This window comes from Sapajus apella, unplaced genomic scaffold (genome assembly GCF_009761245.1).
Source record: "Sapajus apella isolate SASKATOON/1434 unplaced genomic scaffold, GSC_monkey_1.0 scaffold3, whole genome shotgun sequence".
NCBI lineage: Eukaryota > Metazoa > Chordata > Mammalia > Primates > Cebidae > Sapajus > Sapajus apella.
In genome coordinates, this window is record NW_022436943.1 from 1,804,651 (window position 1) to 1,827,952 (window position 23,302).

The 23,302-nt window shown below is 37.8% G+C and overlaps 1 protein-coding gene across 1 annotated transcript in view; it reads right to left on the reverse strand.

The window, feature by feature from the left end:
* Positions 1–23,302, reverse strand: part of VPS13B (vacuolar protein sorting 13 homolog B) — an 823,218-nt gene that overhangs the window by 774,796 nt on the left and 25,120 nt on the right. The window contains exon 3 of the mRNA XM_032247702.1: positions 21,050–21,193. Coding sequence (XP_032103593.1) covers positions 21,050–21,193 — 144 coding nt within the window. The remainder of the gene's footprint in view (positions 1–21,049; positions 21,194–23,302) is intronic.

Here is a 23,302-nt window from a genome sequence, read left to right on the forward strand (position 1 = left end):
AAAAAGGGAGCATTACTTTACATTCTTTAAAATCTGACTTAATAGAAGACAGCTACATTCTCATATTTGCTTCTGCATTCTGTCTGTTCCAGTGTCATACATAACCTCTGGAAAATCCCACACTACATTCATGAGAAAATGAGGGTGAAAAAAGTGAATCATCAATCAGGTGAAAAAAGTGAATCATGAATCATGTCTTAGTATTAGAAAAATAGTGTTAACTTTGTATATAAAAAGATAAAAATGGGAACACCTGGGGGTCTTCAAATGACACTTTGAAAACAACTGGATTACAAAAAATTTCAGTCTCTTTCTTAAGAGTTGCACAAAAGTTTATGATCTGAGAAAATCATTGAACTAGAAAAAAAGTTTTGAGGAAATGACCCACATTTAAGAATATCATGCCTAGAAGCATTGTGAAAAATGATTAGAGTACCAATGAAAGCTAATAGATATATTCAAGAGATAGGAAAGCAGTAGAAAACAGACTCTGATGAATAATTGATATAAGAGATGTATAACGTTAAGGATGACTTCAGGGTTTCTGGTTTGGATTGAAAGTACACAGTGGGATTGTTTACTGAAACAGAAAATACATACAGAGGAAATAATTTGAAATTTAAGATGAATTCAGTTTGGGACATTCTATGGGACATATAGGTGAAGGTCCATTAAGCTCTTAGTGGTGGAGTTCAGGGAAAAAAGACAACCCTAAAATAGCATTTTATGAGTAAAAAATATATAATGATAACTAAATCCATTGGGAATAAAGTTATCCAAGGAGAGTGAGGACTAAAATAATGAACACCTATAAAACTCCTATTTAAACATAGGAGAGATAGAAGGTAAGTAATAACAGGAGCCAGAGACAGGGTGCCAAAGAGGCAGGAAAAGAATCAGCGGGGCCAAGAAAGTGAAGGTTTAGAAAGAGATGAGAAGTATTAACTAGCAAAGGTAAATGAGAATCAAAAAATAAAATTAAAAAATCCACTGGATTTTTTTCAGCTTGATATTACTAATGAGCTCTGCCAAAGTGCTTACAATGGTATCATGGAGGCAGAATTCATGAAAAGAGGTAAAAATACTAACTTGTAAATTTAAAAAGGGTAGAAGGGCATATAGATTGGGAACAAAAAAAAATACTTTTTGTGGGTGACATTATTGTCTATACAGGTGATATTCTTATCTATGGAGGAAATCTAAAGGAATCCACCCAAAAAACTCCTAGAATTAAAAAGTTAAGCAAGGTCACAGGACACAAGATCACTGCAGAAAAATAAACTGTATTTCTATAATCTAGCATTAAACAATCAAAACCAAAAATTAAACATGATAATATTAAAAATGTTCAAACCAAATACTTAGGTATAAATCTAACAAAACATATATAGAACCCACATGCTGAAAAAACAAAATGCTAATGTAAGAAACAAAAAGGAATCTAAATAATTAGAGAAGCATACTATGTACATGGATTGTAAGATTCAATATAGTAAAGGTATTCCTGTGAAATATGTTTAAGGCCAACCAGCACAAAGATAGTGCATTAAACAACCAAAACTAAGGACCCTCACAGAGGCCATTTCACCCCCCTGCCACCTCCACTGAAGGGAGGAATGAGGATGAGAAATAGAGGGAAACATATATGAAAAACACACACCTAACATTATATTCAATAGTTAAAGGCTGAAAGCATTCCCTTGAAGATAAATAACAAGACAAGGATGACCATTTTCACCACTGCTATTAAACACTGTGCTAGAAGTCCTAGCCAAAGAAATTCAACAAGAAAGAAAAGGCATCCAAATTGGAGAAAGAAAAGTAAAACTATCTCTATTTTCAGATGATATAATTCTATATACAGAAAATCCCACAGAATCCACAAAAAAACACTATACCTAATAAACTAATCTGGCAAATGTGCAGGATAAAAGATCAACCCACAGACCAGGCATGATGGCTCACACCTATAATCCCAGCATTTTGGGAGGCTAAGGCAGGCAGATCACTTGAGCTCAGGACCAGACTGGACAAAATGGTAAAACCCCATCTCTACAAAAACATACAAAAAAATTAGCCAGGCACAGTGGCGCACACCTGTAGTCCCAGCTACTCGGGAGGCCGAGGTGGGAGGATCACTTAAGCCTGGGAGATGGAGGTTCCAGTGAGCTAAGATCACACCACTGCACTCCAACCTTGGCAACAGAATAAAACCCTGTCTCAAAAAAAAAAAAAAAAAAAAAAAATCAACTCACAGCTAAGCACGTTGGCGCACGCCTATATTCCCAGCACTTTGGAAGGACAATCACTTGAGCCCAGAAGTTAAAGATTAGCCTGGTCAAAATACCAAGACCCTCTCTCTACAAAAAAAAAAAAAAAAAAAAATTAGCCAAGCACTGTGGCATGTTCCTGTGGCCCCAGCTACTAGGGAGGATGAGATGGAAGAATTGCTTGAGCCCAGGTGGTCAAGGCTGCAATGAGCCATGATCACACCACTGCACTGCAGCTTGGGTGACAAAGCAAGACCTCACCTCAAAAATAAATAAATAAATAAATAAATAAAGATCAACTCACCAAAACTGGTGGTGTATCTATATATTAGCAACAAATAATCCAAAACGGAAATTAAGAAAACAAGAAAACAATTCCACTTACAATAGCACCCAAAATAATAATATACCTAGGAATAAATTTAACTAAGGAGCTGAAAGACACACTGCTAATACAATTAAAGATTACTTAAATAGGCCGGGCGCGGTGGCTCAAGCCTGTAATCCCAGCACTTTGGGAGGCCGAGGCAGGTGGATCACGAGGTCAAGAGATCGAGACCATCCTGGTCAACATGGTGAAACCCCATCTCTATTAAAAATACAAAAAATTAGCTGGGCATGGTGGTGCGTGCCTGTAATCCCAGCTACTCGGGAGGCTGAGGCAGGAGAATTGCCTGATCCCGGAGGTGGAGGTTGCGGTGAGCCGAGATCACGCCATTGCACTCCAGCCTGGGTAACATGAGTGAAACTCCGTCTCAAAAAAAAAAAAAAAAAAAAGATTACTTAAATAGAAAGGCATCCCGTGTTCATGGATCACTACACTTAACATTAAGATGGTAATACCACTAAACAATTGACAGATGCAATCCCTATCATAATTCCAATGGCCCTTTCAGCAAAACAGAAAAAGCTAACCTTCAAATTCATATACAACTGCAAAGAGCCAAAACATTTTGAAAAATAAATAAAAAATAGGGCCAGACATGGTGGCTCATGCCTATAATGGCAACACTTTGGGAGGCTGAGGCAGGCAGATCCCTTTGAGCTCAGAAATTCGAGACCAGCCTGGGCAACAAGGCCAAACCTCGTCTCTACCAAAAATACAAAAGTTAGCCAAATGTGGTGGCTCATACTTATAGTCCCAGATGGAGACTCGCTTAAGCCCAGAAAGTAGAGGTTGCAGCAAGCTGAGATCACACCACTGCATGCCAGGCTGTGGAACAGACTAAGGCCCAGTCTCAAAAAAAATTTTTTTTTAATTAAAAAAAAAAAAAAAAAACCCAGGCACAGTGGCTCATGCCTGTAATCCCAGGGCTTTGGACGGCAGATCACCTAAGGTCATGAGTTCGAGACCAGCCTGACCAACATGGAGAAATCCTGTCTCTACTAAAAATACAAAAAATAAGCTGGGCGTGGTAGTGCATGCCTGTAATCCCAGCTAATTGGGAGGCTGAGGCAGGAGATCGCTTGAACCCAAAAAGCAGAGATTGTGGTGAGCCAAGATCATGCCATTACCCTCCAGCCTGGGAAACAAGAGCGAAACTTTGTCTCAAAAAAAAAAGGACAAAAAATGCAAAATAGGACATTTCTTCATTTCAAAATTTACTACAAAGCATAAATCAAAATACTGTGGTTCAGACACATAAACCAATGGAATAAAATGCAGGAATCCAGAAATAAACTCTATGGCCAGCATAGGCCTATAGGGTTTATTTTCAACAAGAGTGACAAGACCATTCAATGGGCAAATAAGAGTCTCTTCAACAAATAGTGCTTGGACCACCAAATAGCCATAGAATTAAGTTGAACCCATATACAACATATCACTTATAAAATTAATCATCCATATATAAAATTTAATTCAATATGGATCAATATCCTAAATATAAAAGCTAAAACTTTAAAAGTCTTGGAAGAAAACATAGGGGCAAATCTCCAAAACCTTAGATAAAGCAATGAACTCTTAGATATGATACCAAAAGCACTAGCAATAAAAGTAATAGGCAAACTGGACTTTATCCAAATTAAATACTTTGTGCAACAAAATACATTCTCAAGAACATGACAAGACAACCTACAGAACGGATTGAAATATTTGAAAATCATTTATCTGCTAAGGACCTAGTACCTCGACTATAAGAAGAACTCTTGACCGGGAGCGGTGGCTCATGCCTGTAATCCCAGCACTTTGGGAGGCCGAGGCAGGTGAATCATCTGAGGTCAGGAGTTCAAGACCAGCCTGACCAACATGGTGAAACCCCATCTCTAATAAACATACAAAAATTAGCCAGGCATGTTGACACGCGCCTGTAATCCCCGCTACTCAGGAGGCTGAGGCAGGAGAATCGCTTGAATCCAGGAGGCGGAGGTTGCAGTGACTGGAGATCACACGACTGCACTCTAGCCTGGGGGACAGAGTGAGACTCTGTCTCAAAAAATAAAAAATAAAAAAATGTTTAAACCCAAAAACAAAAAGACAAACAACTGAATTTTAAAATTGTCAAAGACTGCAAACTCATTAAAATGGACACCATTCAAAGAACAGAAAATAAATGTTGGTGAAGAGGTGAAGATGTAGCAAAACTGAAATCTTTGTACACTGATGGTGAGAATACAATGGTATTGCCACTGTAGAAAACAGTATGGTAATTCCTGAAAAAACTGAACACAGAATTACTATGTGATCCAGCAACTCTACTTCTGAGTATATATGCAAAAGAACTGAAAGCAGGGTCTCAAAGAGATATTTGCACACCCATGTTCACTGCAGCATTATCCACAATAACCAAAAGACGAAAGCAACCCAAGTGTCCATCACTGAATGAATGGATAAACAAAATGTGGTAAATACACACTAAAATATTATTCAGCCTTGGAAAAGAAGGAAATCCTGTCATATGCTACAACAATGATGAACCTTGAGGACACTGTGCTAAGTGAAATAAGCCAGACACAAAATGACAAATACTGTATGATTCCACTTACTTAAGTGGAGTCAAAATCATAAAAACAGAAAGTATAATAGAATGATGGCTGTCAGGGGCTGAAGGGAAGAGAAGAATGGGAAGCTACTACATAATAGTTATAGAGTTGCACCTTTGCTGAAGATCAGTGACAGTGACTCAGCTCCAGCTGAGTCAGTTTAGAGAGCCGAGCCAAATACAGGGATATAGGAAGCAGCAGGAAAATCCCTGTGAGCTCTCTGGGTCCCCTGGCAAGCCATTCTGCCTTGCCTCACAGGGGTCCCTGGAGAGGGCTGCCCGAGGCAATAGGAAAAGGCCACAGGGAGAAGGAAACCTCCAGCTGAACTTTTTAACAATTCCAAACAAATGAGAAGTCTCCCAGCCAGAACTCAGGGGAGGGCATGAATCGGGTGTGCAGACTCCACAGCAGGGGAAACACAAAGGTCCTACTCGCTTTCACACTGGGAAGCTGACAGCCTGGGACAAGTTCTCAGCCCTGCTCAACCACTGCCTGGAAACAGACTCAGTGCTGTTGGGGGGCAGGCACGGTGGGAGTGAGACCAGCCCTTCAGATTGCATGGGAGCTGTGTGAGGCCTGTGACTGCCAATTTTCCCTCACTTCCCTGACAACATGCATGATACAGTATAGGCAGCCATAATCCTCCTAGGAACATAACTCCATTGACCTGGGAACCTCACCCCACTCCCAACAGCAGTCACAGCAAGACCCACCCAAGAAAAGTCTAAGCTCATACACTCTTAGACCTGCCCCTATCAAATGGGTCTTCCTTATCCACCTTGGTAGCCAAAGAAAAACGTCATTATACTCTTGGGAGTTCTAATGCCCTGCCTACAGCCTGTTCCTCCCCATACTACCACAGCTGATGCTCTCTTGAAAGTGCCACCTCCCGGCAGGAGGCCAACCAACACAAAGATAGTGCGTTAAGCAACCAAAACTAAGGACCTTCACAGAGTCCATTTCACCCCTCTGCCACCTCCACTGAAACAGGTGCTGGTATCCACAACTGAGAGACCCACAGAAGGTTGACATCACAGGATTCTGTGCAGACAACTCCCAGTACCAGACTGGAGCCTGGTAGACCTGCTGGGTTGGCTAGACCCAGAAGAGAAATAACAATCACTACAGCTCAGCTCTCAGGAAGCCACATCTTTAGGAAATGGGAGAATACTACATCAGAAGAACATCACGTAGGACAAAAGAATATGAACAAGAGCTTCGAGCCCTAGATTTTCCCTCTGACAGAGCCTACACAAATGAGAAGGAACCAGAAAACCAACTCCGGTATATGACAAAACAAAGTTCTTTAACAAATCCAAAAATTCGAGATTCTGAACAAGAGCCTTGAGCCCTAAATTGTTCTCTCTGACAGAGCCTACCCAAATGAGAAGGAACCAGAAAATCAATTCCAATATATGACAAAACAAGGTTCTTTAACACCCCCAAAAATTTACATTATCTCACCAGCAATGGACCCAAACCAAGAAGAGATCCCTGATTTACCTGAAAAAGAATTCAGATGGTCAGTTATTAAGCTAATTGAGGAGGCACCAGAGAAGGAAGCCCAATTTCTTGTATTTGGGTGTCTGGCTAGAGACCTAGACATCTGAATACAAGAAGCTCAAAGAACACCTGGGAAATTCATCGCAAAAACATCATCACCTAGGTATACTATCATCAAATTATCTAAAGTTAAGAAAAGAAAAGAATCTGAAAGAGGTGTAAGGCAAAAGCACCAGGTAACCTATGAAAAGAAAACATATTGGATTAACAGCAGATTTCTCAGCAAAAACCCTACAAACTAGAAGGGACTGGGGTCCTATCTTCAGCCTCCTTAAAGAAAACAATTATGAGCCAAGAATTTTGTATCATGCAAAACTAAGATTCATAAATGAAGAAAAGATAGTCTTTTTCAGACAAACAAATACTGAGAGAATTTGCCCCTACCAAGCCAGCAATTCAAGAACTGCTAAAAGGAGCACCGAATCTTGAAATAAATCCTGTAAACATACCAAAACAGAACCTCTTCAAAGCATAAATTTCACAGGACCTATAAAACAAAAATGCAATTTGAAAAAAAAAAAAAAAAAAACAAGGTATATAGCCAACAAATAGCATGATGAATGGAATGGTACCTCACAATCTCAATACTAATGTTAAATGTAAATGGCCTTAATGCACCATTTAAAAGACGCAAAATTGCAGAATGGCTAAGAATTCAGCAACCAACTACCTGCTGCCTTCAAGAGACTCACCTACCACATAAGGAATCACATAAACTAAAGGTAAAGGGGTAGAAAAAGACATTCCATGCAAATAGACACCAAAAGTGAGCAGGAATAGCTATTCTTATATCAGACAAAATAAACTTTAAAGCAACAGCAGTTAAAAAAGCCAAAGAGGGATATTATATAATTATAAAAGGCTTTGTCCAACAGGAAAATATAAGAATCCTAAATATATATATACCTAACATTGGAGTTCCCAAATTTTCTTTTCTTTTTTTTTTTTTTTTTTTGAGATGGAGTTTCACTCTGTTGCCCAACCTGGAGTGCAGTGGTGCATTCTTGGTTCAATGCAACCTCCACCTCCCAGGTTCAAATGATTGTCCTGCCTCAGCCTCCCAAGTAGTTGGGATTACAGGCAACCACTACCACACCCAGGTAATTTTTGTATTTTTAGTAAAGATGAGGTTTCACCCTGTTGGCCAAGCTGGTCTCTAACTCCTGACCATTGGTGATCCACTCACCTCAGCCTCCCAAAGTGCTGGGATTACAGGCATGAGCCACTACGCCTAGCCTAGAGCTCTCAAATTTATAAAACAATTACTACTATACCTAAGAAATAAAATGGACAGCAACACAATAATAGTAGTGGACTTCAATACTCCACTGACAGCACTAGACAGGTTATCATGACAGAAAGTCAACAAAAAAAAATGGATTTAAACCATACACTTGAACAAATGGACTTATATATTTACAGAACATTCTACCCAACAACCACAGAATATACATTCTATTCATCAGTGCATGAAAATTTATCCAAGACAGACCATATGCAAGGCCACAAAACGATCCTCAATCAATGTAAGAAAATTGAAATTTTATCAAGCACTCTCTCAGATCACAGTGAAACAAAACTGGAAATCAACTCCAAAAGGAACATTCAAAACCATGCAAATACATAGAAATTAAATAACCTGAGGAGATCCAAGATGGCCGTTTAGGAACAGCTCAGGATTGCAGCTCCCAGTGAAAGCGCAGAGGGTGAGTGGACGCCGCGTTTTTATTGCCCACAGACTAGGAAATTCCCAGGCAGAGGTGCTCCACGCTCGCCATCGCGGCTGTTGTGGCCAGCGCTGCTGTGCCGGCCTGCGCCTGCCTGCGCCGACCAGCGCCGCTGCTCTGCCCCGCACGGCTGCTTTGTCGGCGCCCCAGAGCTGCGGTTCTCCGTACAAAATACGCCGGTCCGGGTGCCCTTTTGGCTGGCGATTGGAGCCACGGGAAGTCACCCATATGCTGGTTCAAAAAGGGGCCTGAGCAGAGAACCAGGACAGTAGATTCCAGGGCAAAAAAAAAAGAAAAAAAAGCGCCACAAACCTCAGTGCCGCTGTTTAAGCCAGCGCAGTGAGTGGCCGCAGGGGAAAACAAACAGACCCCGGCGCCTCTTCAACAGGCGACTGGAACACCAACTTAAAAAAGGCTCTGAGGCAGGGAGCCAGGCGATCAGGCTCGGCTGGCCCCACCCCCACAAAAGAACAGCAACCAGAAACTCTGGATTGAGAGTTTCACAGCAAGCGCAGCTGAACCCGGGACGGTCCAGCTCTGTGGGGGAGGGGCGTCCGCCATGACCGAGGCAGCCCGCCGTTGCACAGGCAACCCGCCATTGCTGAGGCAGCCCGCCGTTGCCAAGGCAACACGCCACAGCAGAGACTCCGCCCCAACAGAGGCGGGCCACCATCGCCAAAGCAGTTCTAACTACACCCATATAAACAGGACTGCAAGGAAGTTCACTCGGCAGCAGGGCGCAGCCCACAGCAGCTCAGCAAAGCTGCTATAGGCCGACACTGACTAGGCTGCCTCCTTGCTGGGCTGGGCAGGTCTGAAGGAAAAAAATGAAAAAAAAAAAAAAAAAGAAGGCAGCAGCATAACGGAAACTCATAAATAAAGCCCTAAATCCCTGGGACAGAGCACCTGGGAACAAAAAGCAGTTTATGAGTTCTGCTGCAGCAGACCTAAAAGTACCTGCCCAGCAGCTCTGAATGAACAACAACAGAGCTCACAGCTCACCATTTGAGCTCCTATAAAGAAAAGACCGTCTCCTCAAGCAGCTCCCTGACCCCTATATATCCAAAAAGACACCTCATAGAGGAGAGATCAGATTGACACTAGGCGGGTATCCTTCTGGGACAAAGATAGAAGAAGAAGAAAACTGGTAACAACCCTTGCTGTTCAACAGCTGCTGCAGGTGAACCCCAGGCAAGCAGGGTCTGGAGTGAACCGCAGCAGACCTACAGCAGAGGGGCCAGACTGTCAGAAGGAAAACCAAGAAGCAGAAATAACCTCATCATCAACAAACAGAACGTCAATCTGAAAGATTTGAGACCCAATCTGAAAGCCAGCAACTACAAAGTCGACAGGTGGATAAATCCTTAAGGATGGGAAGAAACCGGCGCAAAAAGGATGAAAACACCCGAAACCAGAACACCTCTCCTCCTAAAAGGGATCACAACTCCTCGCCAGCAAGGGAACAAGGTTGGATGGAGAATGAGTGTGATGAAATGACAGAATCAGAATTCAGAAGGTGGGTAGTAAGAAACTTCTGTGAACTTAAAGAACATGTTCTAACCAAATGCAAAGAAACTAAGAACCTTGAAAAAAGATTTGACGAAATGCTAACAAGAATGGACAAAATAGAAAGGAATATAAGTGAACTGATGGAGCTGAAAACTGCAACACGAGAACTTCGTGAAGCATGCACAAGTATCAACAGCCGAATTGACCAAGCAGAAGAAAGGATATCAGAGGTCGAAGATCAACTCAATGAAATAAAATGGGAAGGCAAGACTGGAGAAAAAAGGGTAAAAAGGAATGAACAAAGTCTCCAAGAAATGTGGGACTATGTGAAAAGACCTAATCTACGTTTGACAGGCGTACCCGAATGCGACGAAGAGAATGAATCCAAGCTGGAAAATACTCTGCAGGATATTATCCAGGAAAACTTCCCCAACCTAGCAAGGCAGGCAAACATTCAAGTCCAGGAAATACAGAGAACACCACAAAGATATTCGTCAAGAACAGCAACCCCAAGGCACATAATCGTCAGATTCACCAGGGTCGAAATGAAGGAGAAAATACTAAGGGGAGCCAGAGAGAAAGGTCGGGTTACCCACAAAGGAAAGTCCATCAGACTCACAGCAGATCTCTCAGCAGAAACCCTACAAGCCAGAAGAGAATGGGGGCCAATATTCAACATCCTTAAAGAAAAGAACTTTCAACCCAGAATCTCCTATCCAGCCAAACTAAGCTTCATAAGTGAAGGAAAAATAAAATCCTTTGGGAACATGCAAGTACTCAGAGATTTCGTCACCACCAGGCCAGCTCTACAAGAGCTCCTGAAAGAGGCTCTACACATATAAAGGAACAACAAGTACCAGCTCAACTAAAGGGCAAAACAGCCAGCTAGCACCAAAATGGCAGTATCAAATTCACACATAACAATATTAACCCTAAATGTAAATGGACTAAATGCCCCAATCAAAAGACACAGACTTACAAATTGGATAAAAAGACAAAACCCATCGGTGTGCTGTATCCAGGAAACCCATCTCACATGCAAGGATACACAAAGGCTCAAAATAAAAGGATGGAGGAAGATTTACCAAGCAAATGGAGAGCAAAAAAAAGCAGGAGTTGCAATTCTCATCTCTGATAAATTAGACTTTAAAGCAACAAAGATCATAAGAGACAAAGAGGGACATTACATAATGGTAAAAGTATCAATGCAACAAGAAGAGCTAACGATCCTAAATATATACGCACCCAATACAGGAGCACCCAGATACATAAGGCAAGTTCTTAATGACTTACAAAGGGACTTAGACTCCCACACAATAATAGTGGGAGACTTTAACACCCCATTGTCAACATTAGACAGATCAACCAGACAGAAAATTAACAAGGATATCCAGGACTTGAACTCAGACCTGGACCAAGCAAACCTAATAGACATTTACAGAACTCTCCACCCCAAATCCACAGAATATACATTCTTCTCAGCACCACATCACACCTACTCTAAAATTGACCACATAATTGGGAGTAAATCACTCCTCAGCAAATGCAAAAGAACGGAAATCGTAACAAACAGTCTCTCAGACCACAGTGCAATCAAGTTAGAACTCAGAATTCAAAAACTAACTCAGAACCGCACAGCTTCATGGAAACTGAACAACTTGCTCTTGAATGTTGACTGGATAAACAATGAAATGAAGGCAGAAATAAAGATGTTCTTCGAAACCAACGAGAATGAAGACACAACATACCAAAATCTCTGGGACACATTTAAAGCAGTCTCTAGAGGAAAATATATAGCAATAAGTGCCCACATGAGAAGCAAGGAGAGATCAAAAATTGACACCCTATCATCAAAACTGAAAGAGCTAGAGGAGCAAGATCAAAAAAACTCAAAGTCTAGCAGAAGACAAGAAATAGCTAAGATCAGAGCAGAACTGAAGGAGATAGAGACACAAAAAACCCTTCAAAAAATCAATAAATCCAGGAGCTGGTTTTTTGAAAAGATCAACAAAATAGACAGACCACTAGCCAGATTAATAAAAAAGAAAAGAGAGAATAACCAAATTGATGCAATAAAAAACGATAAAGGGGATATCACCACAGATTCCACAGAAATTCAAACCATCATCAGAGATTATTACAAACAACTCTATGCACACAAACTAATAAACCTGGAAGAAATGGATAAATTCCTGGACACTTGCCTCCTGCCAAGCCTAAACCAGGAAGAAGCCGAAACCCTGAACAGACCCATAACAAGGTCTGAAGTTGAGGCAGCAATTAAGAGCTTACCACCCAAAAAAAGCCCAGGTCCAGATGGGTTCACAGCTGAATTCTACCAGACATACAAAGAGGAGCTGGTACCATTTCTTCTGAAACTATTCCAAACAATACAAAAAGAGGGAATTCTTCCCAAATCATTTTATGAGACCAACATCATCCTGATTCCAAAACCCGGCAGAGACTCAACAAGAAAAGAAAACTTCAGGCCAATATCCATGATGAACATAGATGCAAAAATCTTCAATAAAATACTGACAAGCCGATTGCAACAGCACATCAAAAAGCTTATCCACCATGATCAAGTAGGCTTCATCCCGGGGATGCAAGGCTGGTTCAACATACGCAAGTCTATAAACGTAATTCACCACATAAACAGAACCAAAGACAAAAACCACATGATTATCTCAATTGATGCAGAGAAGGCCTTTGACAAAATTCAACAGCCCTTTATGCTAAAAACACTCAGTAAGCTAGGTATCAATGGAACGTATCTCAAAATAATAAAAGCTATTTATGACAAACCAACAGCCAATATCATACTGAATGGGCAAAAACTGGAAGCATTCCCCTTGAAATGTGGCACCAGACAAGGATGCCCGCTCTCACCACTGCTATTCAATATAGTATTAGAAGTTCTAGCCAGAGCAATCAGGCAAGAAAAAGAAATAAAGGGCATTCAAATAGGAAAGGAGGAAGTCAAATTGTCTCTATTTGCAGACGACATGATTGTATATCTAGAAGACCCCATCGTCTCAGCCCCAAACCTCCTGAAACTCATAAGCAAGTTCAGCAAAGTCTCAGGATACAAAATCAATGTGCAAAAATCACATGCATTCCTATACACCAGTAACAGACTTAAAGAGAGCCAAATCAAGAACAAACTTCCATTCACAATTGCCACAAAGAGAATAAAATACCTAGGAATACAACTAACAAGGAATGTAAAGGACCTCTTCAAGGAGAACTACAAGCCACTGCTCAACGAAATAAGAGAGGACACAAACAGATGGAGAAACATCCCATGTTCATGGTTAGGAAGAATCAATATCGTGAAAATGGCCATACTGCCCAAAGTAATTTACAGATTCAATGCTATCCCCATCAAGCTACCAATGACCTTCTTTGCAGAACTGGAAAAAACCACCTTAAACTTCATATGGAACCAAAAGAGAGCCCGCATAGCCAAGTCAATTCTAAGCAAAAAGAACAAAGCGGGGGGCATCACACTACCAGACTTCAAACTATACTACAAGGCTACAGTAATCAAAACAGCATGGTACTGGTACCAAAACAGAGATATAGACCAATGGAACAGAACAGAGGTCTCAGAGGCAACACAACATATCTACAACCATCTGATCTTTGACAAACCAGACAAAAACAAGCAATGGGGAAAGGATTCCCTGTTCAATAAATGGTGTTGGGAAAGCTGGCTAGCCATGTGCAGAAAGCAGAAACTGGACCCCTTCCTGACACCTTACACTAAAATTAACTCCAGATGGATTAAAGACTTAAACATAAGACCTAACACCATAAAAACCCTAGAAGAAAATCTAGGCAAAACCATTCAGGACGTAGGTGTAGGCAAGGACTTCATGACCAAAACGCCAAACGCATTGGCAACAAAAGCCAAAATAGACAAATGGGACCTAATCAAACTCCACAGCTTCTGCACAGCAAAAGAAACAATCATTAGAGTGAATCGGCAACCAACAGATTGGGAAAACATTTTTGCAGTTTACCCATCTGACAAAGGGCTGATATCCGTAATTTACAAAGAACTAAAGCAGATTTACAAGAAAAAAACTAACAAGCCCATTCAAAAGTGGGCAAAGGATATGAACAGACACTTCTCAAAAGAAGACATACGTGAGGCCAACAAACATATGAAAAAATGCTCATCATCACTGGTCATCAGAGAAATGCAAATCAAAACTACACTGAGATACCATCTCACGCCGGTTAGAATGGCGATCATTAAAAAATCTGGAGACAACAGATGCTGGAGAGGATGTGGAGAAATAGGAACACTTTTGCACTGTTGGTGGGAGTGTAAATTAGTGCAACCATTGTGGAAGACAGTGTGGCGATTCCTCAAGGACCTAGAAATAGAAATTCCATTTGACCCAGCAATCCCATTACTGGGTATATATCCAAAGGATTACAAATCGTTCTACTATAAGGACATGTGTACACGAATGTTCATTGCAGCACTGTTTACAATAGCAAAGACCTGGAACCAACCCAAATGCCCATCGACGATAGACTGGATAGGGAAAATGTGGCACATATACACCATGGAATATTATGCAGCCATCAGAAACGATGAGTTTGGGTCCTTTGTAGGGACATGGATGAACCTGGAAACCATCAGTCTCAGCAAACTGACAGAAGAGCAGAAGATCAAACACCGCATGTTCTCACTCATAGGCGGGTGTTGAACAATGAGAACACATGGACACAGGGAGGGGAGCACTACACACTGGGGTCAGTTGGGGGGAAATAGGGGAGGGAGGGCGGGGGGTGGGAAGCTGGGGAGAGATAGCAAGGGGAGAAATGCCAGATGTAGGTGATGGGGAGGAAGGCAGCAAATCACACTGCCACGTGTGTTCCTATGCAACAATTTTGCATGTTCTTCACATGTACCCCAAAATGTAAAATGCAATAAAATAAATAAATGGGAAAAAAAAAAAAAAAGAAATTAAATAACCTGCTTCTGAGTGATCACTGGGTCAACAATAAAATCAAGATGGAAATTAAAAATTTCTTTAAACTGAATGACAACAGTAACACAACCTATCAAAACCTCTGGGATACAGCAAAGGCAGTGCTAAGAGGAAAGTTCATAGAGTAGAGCACAGTGGTTCATGCCTGTAATCCGAGCACTTTGGGAGGCCGAGGTGGTTGGATACACTGAGGTCAGGAGTTCAAAATCAGCCTGGCAAAAATGGTGAAACCATGTCTCTACAAAAAATACAAAAATTAGTCAGACATGGTGGCAGGCACCTGTAGTCCCAGCTACTTGGGAGGGTGAGGCATGAAAACTGCTTGAACCCTAGAGAAGGATGGTACAGTGAGCCAGTATCACACCACTGCACTACAGCCTGGGTGATAAAGCAAGACACCATCTCAAAAAAAAAAAAAATTTCATAACCCTAAATGCCTATATCAAAAAGTCTGAAAGAGCACAAACAGACAATCTAAGGTCACACCTCGAGGAACTAGACAACAAGAACAAACCAAATGGCCATAATGAAAAAATCAAAAAATAATAGATGTTAGCATGGCTCCAGTAAACAAGGAACACTTCTACACTGCTGGTGGAAATGTAAACTAATACAACCACTATAGAAAATAGTATGGAGATTCCTTAAAAAACTAAAAGTAGAGCTACCATTTGATCCAGCAATCCCTCTACTGGGTATCTACCCAGAGGAAAAGAAGTCATTACAGTATACAAAAAAGATACTTGCACATGCATGTTTAAAGCACACACATATTTACAGCAGAACAATCTGCAATTACAAAAATGTAGAACACAATGCCTGTCAATCAACAAGATAAAGAAACTGTCTTATATGTGTATGTATACACACACACACACACACACACACACACACACACACACAAAATGGAATACTACTCAGTCATAAAAAAGAATGAATTAATGGCACCTGGAGGAGACTGGAGACTATTACTTGAAGTGAAGTAACTCAGGAATGGAAAGCCAAATATCATAGGTCCTCACTGATATGTGGATGCTAAGCTGTGAGGATGCAAAGGCATTAAGAATGACACAGTGGAGTCTGGGGACTCAGGGGGAAAGGCTGGGAAAGGTATGAAGGAAAGACTACAAATTGGGTGCAGGGTATGCTCCTCATGTGATGGGTGCATCAAAATCTCACAAATCACCACTAAAGAACTTATGTAACCAAACACCACCTGTCCCCCAACAACCTATAGAAATAAAAAATTTCTAAAAATAAATAAATAATGGTTGATTGTATGTTATGTGAATTTCACTTCAATTTGAAAAAAACACAAACATTGACTTCTTTTTTAAAAAAATGATTTTGTTATAAAGGAAAGAAAAGATAGTAGCTAGAGAGGGCAACATGGTTGCGGAAAGGTATTTCCTCAAAATGTGGCAGAGAAATAAGTACTTTAAATGACAGCAAAGTGCCAAGAAAGCAAATGAGAGATTGAAGTGAAGGAATACTATTAAAGTAAGATACATAAGGTACAGAGACAGGATCCACAATAAAGTGAATGCTTCAGGGAACAGCAAAGTCCACAGTGTAGCCATAAATGGATTGGCTGAAATGGAATAGAAATAAAGATGACAGAGTTAAAAATCAAGGAATTGTGTTGCCAGAGAGTTGTAAAAGAATTCTTATGGACACTGAAATGACCTATGATGGATGAACTTCAATTGGAAAAAAAAAAAGCCTGCGAACCAGGTAACAAAATGTGCAGTCACCATGGGGGAAAGACCACAAAATCAATAGATGATGGCTATCAGGGGACCATAAAAGCTTATATAGTCAGGTTACACGAGCTTCAAAAAATAAGAGATATTTCTGAATACGGAAGAGTAATTGTCTAGTGTCAGTCCAATTAGAAGACCATTTATTATAACATTCAAGCAATGACTTCACCAATGACAGTGATGATAAGCATAGACTTCAGCCAAGTTAAGAGAGAGCTGATATCTCTCTTGCAGGCCTCCTAATCTCCATTTCTAACTAATTGATTTTTTAAGTCAATTAATAGAGATTGATTATTCTTAATAGTCTATCAACACAACTGTACTATTTCGGTAATAATCAGCACTTAAAATTCCAATGATCACATGTCAAGTTTCTACAATTACTTCATCCACCAAATCCCAGATGGTAAACAGAACACATTGATGGCCAGATCAAATGGCCATCAAGTAAATAAAAAATCCTATCTAAATGTAAACAAAATAAAGAAAAAACTTTGTCCTGTAAAAGTATAGAAATTCTCTAGATCCCAGAAAAGTTCTGCTAGATACGTAGGTAGGTGCTGGTGTGCAATCAAAGAAAGCTACAGTGGAAAAAAAAATAATTCTGAAGCCCTTCATCACAATTAGACATTCAAATCAAAACAGCTGCCCCATATCTTTAAATCTAATTACACTAACACAGACTTTTTAGAAAAACAAAGATAAACTACAAGATGAAATTATTTTAAAAGTTGATATAAAATGCCACAGTCAAGAGTAATAATATATCACTTCCTGATCAGGTCACCTAAATCTATGGGCTGTTAGGACTGAAAATTTTTTCTTATTAATATTGGAAATCAGTGGCTTATACTTGGAATTCCAGCAATTTGGGAGCCCATGGCAGGAGGATCACTTGAGGCCAGGAGTTTGAGGCCAGCCTGGACAACACAGCAAGACTCAGTATCAAAAACAGAAGCAAAACAAAAAGGGACTTACTTGGTTTCTGACTTACAATGTTTAAGAATAGAATCTGTGCTTACAGGAAACAGAAAACTAACTCTGAATTAAAATATACAAATATACAAATATTTTCACTTTTTTGTTTAAAATCTAGCTAAATCTGTAGGTACACAAGATAAAAACACCTTAGGTTTTCAAAACAGAAGATTTTTATACTCTTAAAAAACCACGCCAACAATTATAAGGTTATGACAGTAAAGAAAGAAAATTAAACTTAAATGATTTTAAAAGAAGTTAAGCTAAAAAGGAGAATGGTGGTAAGAATATATACATAAAAATAAGTTTCATCTAGAGTGAAACTACAAACTATTTCTCCTATTAGACAATAATCTCAGATATTTAGGTTCAAAAGATGTTTTTCAAATTTTTTATGAAAAATAAGTATTACTTCTACAAACAGCCTTACAAATAGTTACATTTATTAGATTAAAAGATTTTTTAATGTTTATGTTCAGGTGGTACAAAAACCATAATAAATAGGTAGTTTAAAAACAAATTTATTACTCTCTTTAGGTTGTTTAAGAATTTTTGCAAGATTTAATTCAATGATCAAAGCAGCACATTAATCATATAACTTTTTTTTTTTAACTATATAGCAAGTCTTGTCCTAATTTGCAGATGAGGCCTAAAGAGGCACAAATAAGAATATGAAAAAGGGGAGGAGTACATAGTTAAGTGGAAGTTACTGGTAATGTTTTAGCCCTTGAGCTATGTTAACAAATATTTATGAGATTAGGGTTGACATGATGTATCATGAATCAAACTGTATCTGAAATCAAAAACAGAATAAACAGTTTATAAGTAATAACTCTATGGGATTTAAAAGTGAGGGGAATGACTGACATAGATATGTCTCTCAGAGTATATAGGAACTCGTAGACAACAACTTTATGAGTGAAGTTTCAATATATTTTTTAAAATTCAGAATAAACATCAAGAGGGACTTCATTTTATCTAACACAACAACCTGGTCACCCTCTCATCCTAAAAATCTCTATAAGTAAAACTGATTATAAAGATATGTTAAGGCAGTATATAAAAACCATGATCACTAGAATTACAATCATTATGAATCTCTTTCTCTAAGTGTCCTTCACTGAAATTATATAAATATTTCAGCAATGCTTTTCAGTGCAGTACAAAGTAGACAACCAACAAATGTTGGTAGAATTAAACTGACCGTTACAAACAAGGCATGCCTTTTATCAAGGCATTTAACAATACCTTGTTTTTGGAATGATCTTATCTCAATTAAGCCTCATATTCCTACCTTTTAATCATACTTTAATACATTCCTATATACAATAGAATTTTTTTTAACAGATTCTTATCTTGGGGTACCTATAACTCTAAAAGACCCCTTCACTTAACCTACCATTCCATTCCCAATTTCATTTAGAAAATAAGTCTTTACTTCATGGTGATTCTACAATGTAATAACTTAAAATAATTTGAATATAAACTTACTCAGTTTTACCAGTACATACATAATTTTCAGCTTAATTACATACTATACTAATCAAAGCTTAAAAGAGGAAAATAAACTATTTTAAAATCTGTTTCATCTACAATGTTTAATTTAATTCAAATCACTAGCATAAACCCAACCATTACTCTCCAAGGGTATACACTGCTAAATAAGTTGTCCAAATGTCAACTGCAATTTTCAAAAATCCTCTCTAACTCAAAATTTTAAACATCTGTAAAAAATACTTGTTTTGAGAGTGGTTTACATTCATGACATTTAACCTTTTGCTGTACACACCACAAAATTCAAGTCTCAAATACCATGCAAGCAGGAAATCTGATCATTCCTGCAGTAGCCATCTGCATGGTCCGGTACCAAATATTAGTTCTAGGTTGCACTAAGTCATGTGTTACAAATCTTTTTCTGCAGCCTCTATAATTAGTTGTAATTAGCCTCTGTTAAAATGTGTTTCTTATGGGACATCTGGCCTTCAAACTTCCACCTTCTCAATGAAAAAATACTTAAGTGTCTGGAAATTTTTTTCTCTTTTAATATGGAACACTGCATGGGTGGTATAACCAAGTCCAGACTTGAAAAACAAAATAAATTCCAAGAAAAGATAATTAAGAACCATTTAAGTATTACCAACTATAAATGTAAAGCAAAACTTTGTTGCAATGTAACTATAGATTTCTAAATTAATTTCTCAAATATTAAAAGTTCACAAAATAACTTTTCATTTTCATGAGACTATAACATTGGTCTATTAACTTATAGAAACTGTATTAAGTTAAATTGGATAATACATGTTTAGAATCAAAGATTTCATAAATAGAAAAAAAAGATCTGAGTCCAATGGGTTGATATGACACTCAAAAGTATCCACTTAAAATAGGAAATAATTTTAACAGTTCATAAATAACCCTAACTTCTCTAAGATTAAAGTTAAATTTAGAATATGTTAAACTTACCTACACATTCATATGAAGTCATTTTAACAATACTTATCAGTTTAGTTGATTATAGCCAATCTTCCTTAAAACTCAAAGTTAAATGTTAAATGGGTGATAAACAAAAACTAATAAAAATGAATGACAGACACACTACTCTTCTGCAATATGAAAGTGGAAACGATCTTCGCAATAAGCTATGGTCCTATTTTGCTTTCCTAGATCAGAAAACTCTTGGTAGAAACTCTTTAAAACCAGTATTACACATTTGCAAAAAAACACTAGCAAGAAATGTAAGATGGGTCTGAGAAGAAATAAATTTGAAAAAAAAAAAACAACATTTTTTTATATCTAAACTTCAAAAACAATTTTAAAAATTTGGTGTAAATGTATTTTCATCTTCCCAAAAAATTACTAGAGAAATTCCCTTCAGATTTAGAAAAATTATGTAAAGAAAAAATTCATACAGGTCCTTTGCAAAAATTCAAAAATGTTAATGTAAAAACTGGACACAATTAGCAATTAGGTTCCACTTTCATTGTAGATATAAGTAATAAGCAATCTGCATCGTCCCTGGTAAAGCTATGATAAAGTAAGTAAAATCTGTATGAAAACATCCTTTACATATTTTATTCAAATTTCAAAATACCCTTTGCAAATAGTCATGTCACTTAAATAGGCATATAATAATTAAGTATACAAGCTAAGATTTGTTTATGTAACAGTTGACATATTCAAAAAAGTAAAGAAATGTCGAATACTACTAAATTTGTTAACACAAACAACTTGATTCAATAATTTCTTACCTGTATTCCATCCTTAAGTTTCAAAATGCATTCCATAGTGTTGATGGTAATTACCACAGGTTCTGAGCCCAGTTTTGTCCATGGTACATGAATCCTCAATTCATGAATATGTCCACTTAAAAAGGTGAATGGTAATTTCAGTTCCTTAAAACAGAAAACATTACATAAAAGTTAGTGAGTGCTTAATATTTTTATTATAATATGAAAATTCCTTTCTTAAAAAATAAAATTTCCAACACAAGAATATTTGGGGAATTACTGTTAAGTGCTCAATATTTTACATTCTAATATGCAAATTCCTTTCTTAAAAGATAAATAAAATGTCCAACACAAAAATATTTTCAGAATTACTATTTATCAAAAGGTAGCAACAAACAACTTGCTAGGCCATATTTAATGATAAATGACAATAATTTATGGTACAAGTTAACATTTAGTAAGTTATTTAAGCACTCTAGGCCTGTTTCCTACCTTGCTGAATGGAAATAATATATAATACCCAGGAAATGATGAAGGCTCATATATGGTAGTGACAAGAGTATATAGCAGCAGTACTGGAGATAATTGAAAGGACGTAATTTTTTAAATCTGTCTATAAATGTGGCTTCAAAATATGTTCTAAACTAATAAAATAGTATTCTAAGTCAAGTTGGAAGGGGAGCTCAACTGGAGATTTGAGAATAACCTCACAAAATGAAAACTAATCAACCTAAAAAAAAAATCTATTCCACTTCACCTAATGTAAAATTGAACTGGATACTACTTGGTCATAAATTTTAAATGTTTTCTAACTGCTTTACGTTGTCATTAGATAAAAGGTTAGACATGAAAAATTTCACCAAAATTGCTTTTGCTCATTTGTCTCACTTCTAGATACAATTTGTTTACAAATCAACATAGGACAAAGAAAAAATTGTATTCCCATCACATTTTTACAGTTATGTAACTCTATTTGTGAAAGTTAATATAAACATTAAGCTTATTCATTCACATTTTAGCCTATCCGGTTGGTTTAACGACATAGTAGCAATATACCTAAATACAGACAGTATAGTAAAGTGATTAAGACCAGTAACTCTGGTGCCAGAAGACATAGTTTATTGTATCTGTGCCTCAGTTTCATTATCTGTAAAATTTGTATAAAAATATTCCATTTTAAATATTAGATCAATTAATGTATATACAGAGCTTAGAATACTACCTTCCTCACAGAGAAATCATTATAAAGGTGCTGATTATTATTATTATTATTATTATTACAAAAGTGTGGCCCTAATTTCTTTCTTCAACCAGAGAATTTTTTTTTTTTTTACAGGTCAGCTACTAAGTCTATTGTTAATACTCTATGCTAATGGAATGTCACACTTTTTAGATATTTGTCATTATTACAGTATTTTTAAATGCATTAATTTCTTCAAGCATTGTTCAACTAGCACAGATTATATATTGATTAGTGCCTGTAATTAACAGAGAAATTCGGAGAATGAGATAGCCCAACAGGGTCTTGCCAGGGTCTCACATATATTTTACTGTTAGTCTCGAAAGTTGTATGCATGTGCAAGATTGTACTTACTCAGAAGACAATAGACAGTGCAGTAATTAGCAAGCTACTCATTTATATTAACCATGTGGCCTCATAAACATAGAAATTTAAAGAAAATCAGACTTATAATTCCCTGACTTTGAAAGTATTACCCAGTAAATGTATATATCCCATGCCAAAGAGTAAATACCTTATTAGCTCAAAAGTTTAAACAATCTCCAAACAATCACTGGCTGATGACTAAGTTATAGTAGCCCAGTGAAATTTCTAGGATGCTGGGCTTAAAAATAAAACAGGGAATTTTTTTTAACGAGCAGAGAAATCACAGGGCACACAAAACAAACATCACAAAATTAGTCTAGGCAAGTCAATAAACAAATAAACCTGAAACAACAACCACCTCTGGGGGAAAAGAAATCAGAATCCAAAGTTGCTGCTATGTATTGTACAAAATGTCCAATTTACAACAAACAACTATGACACATGCAAAGTATATGGGAAAAAAAATAATCAATAGAAACTATCTCTGAAGGAGATCAAATGCAAGGCTTGAAACATAAAGATTTCAAAACATCTATTCCAAATATGTTCAAAGAAATAAGGGAAATCATATTCAAATAAAAGAACATATGACAACAGTGATTCATTAATTAAAAAGTGTCAATAAAAAGAAAATACCAAAAAAATGAAAATTTTGGAGTTTACAGTAC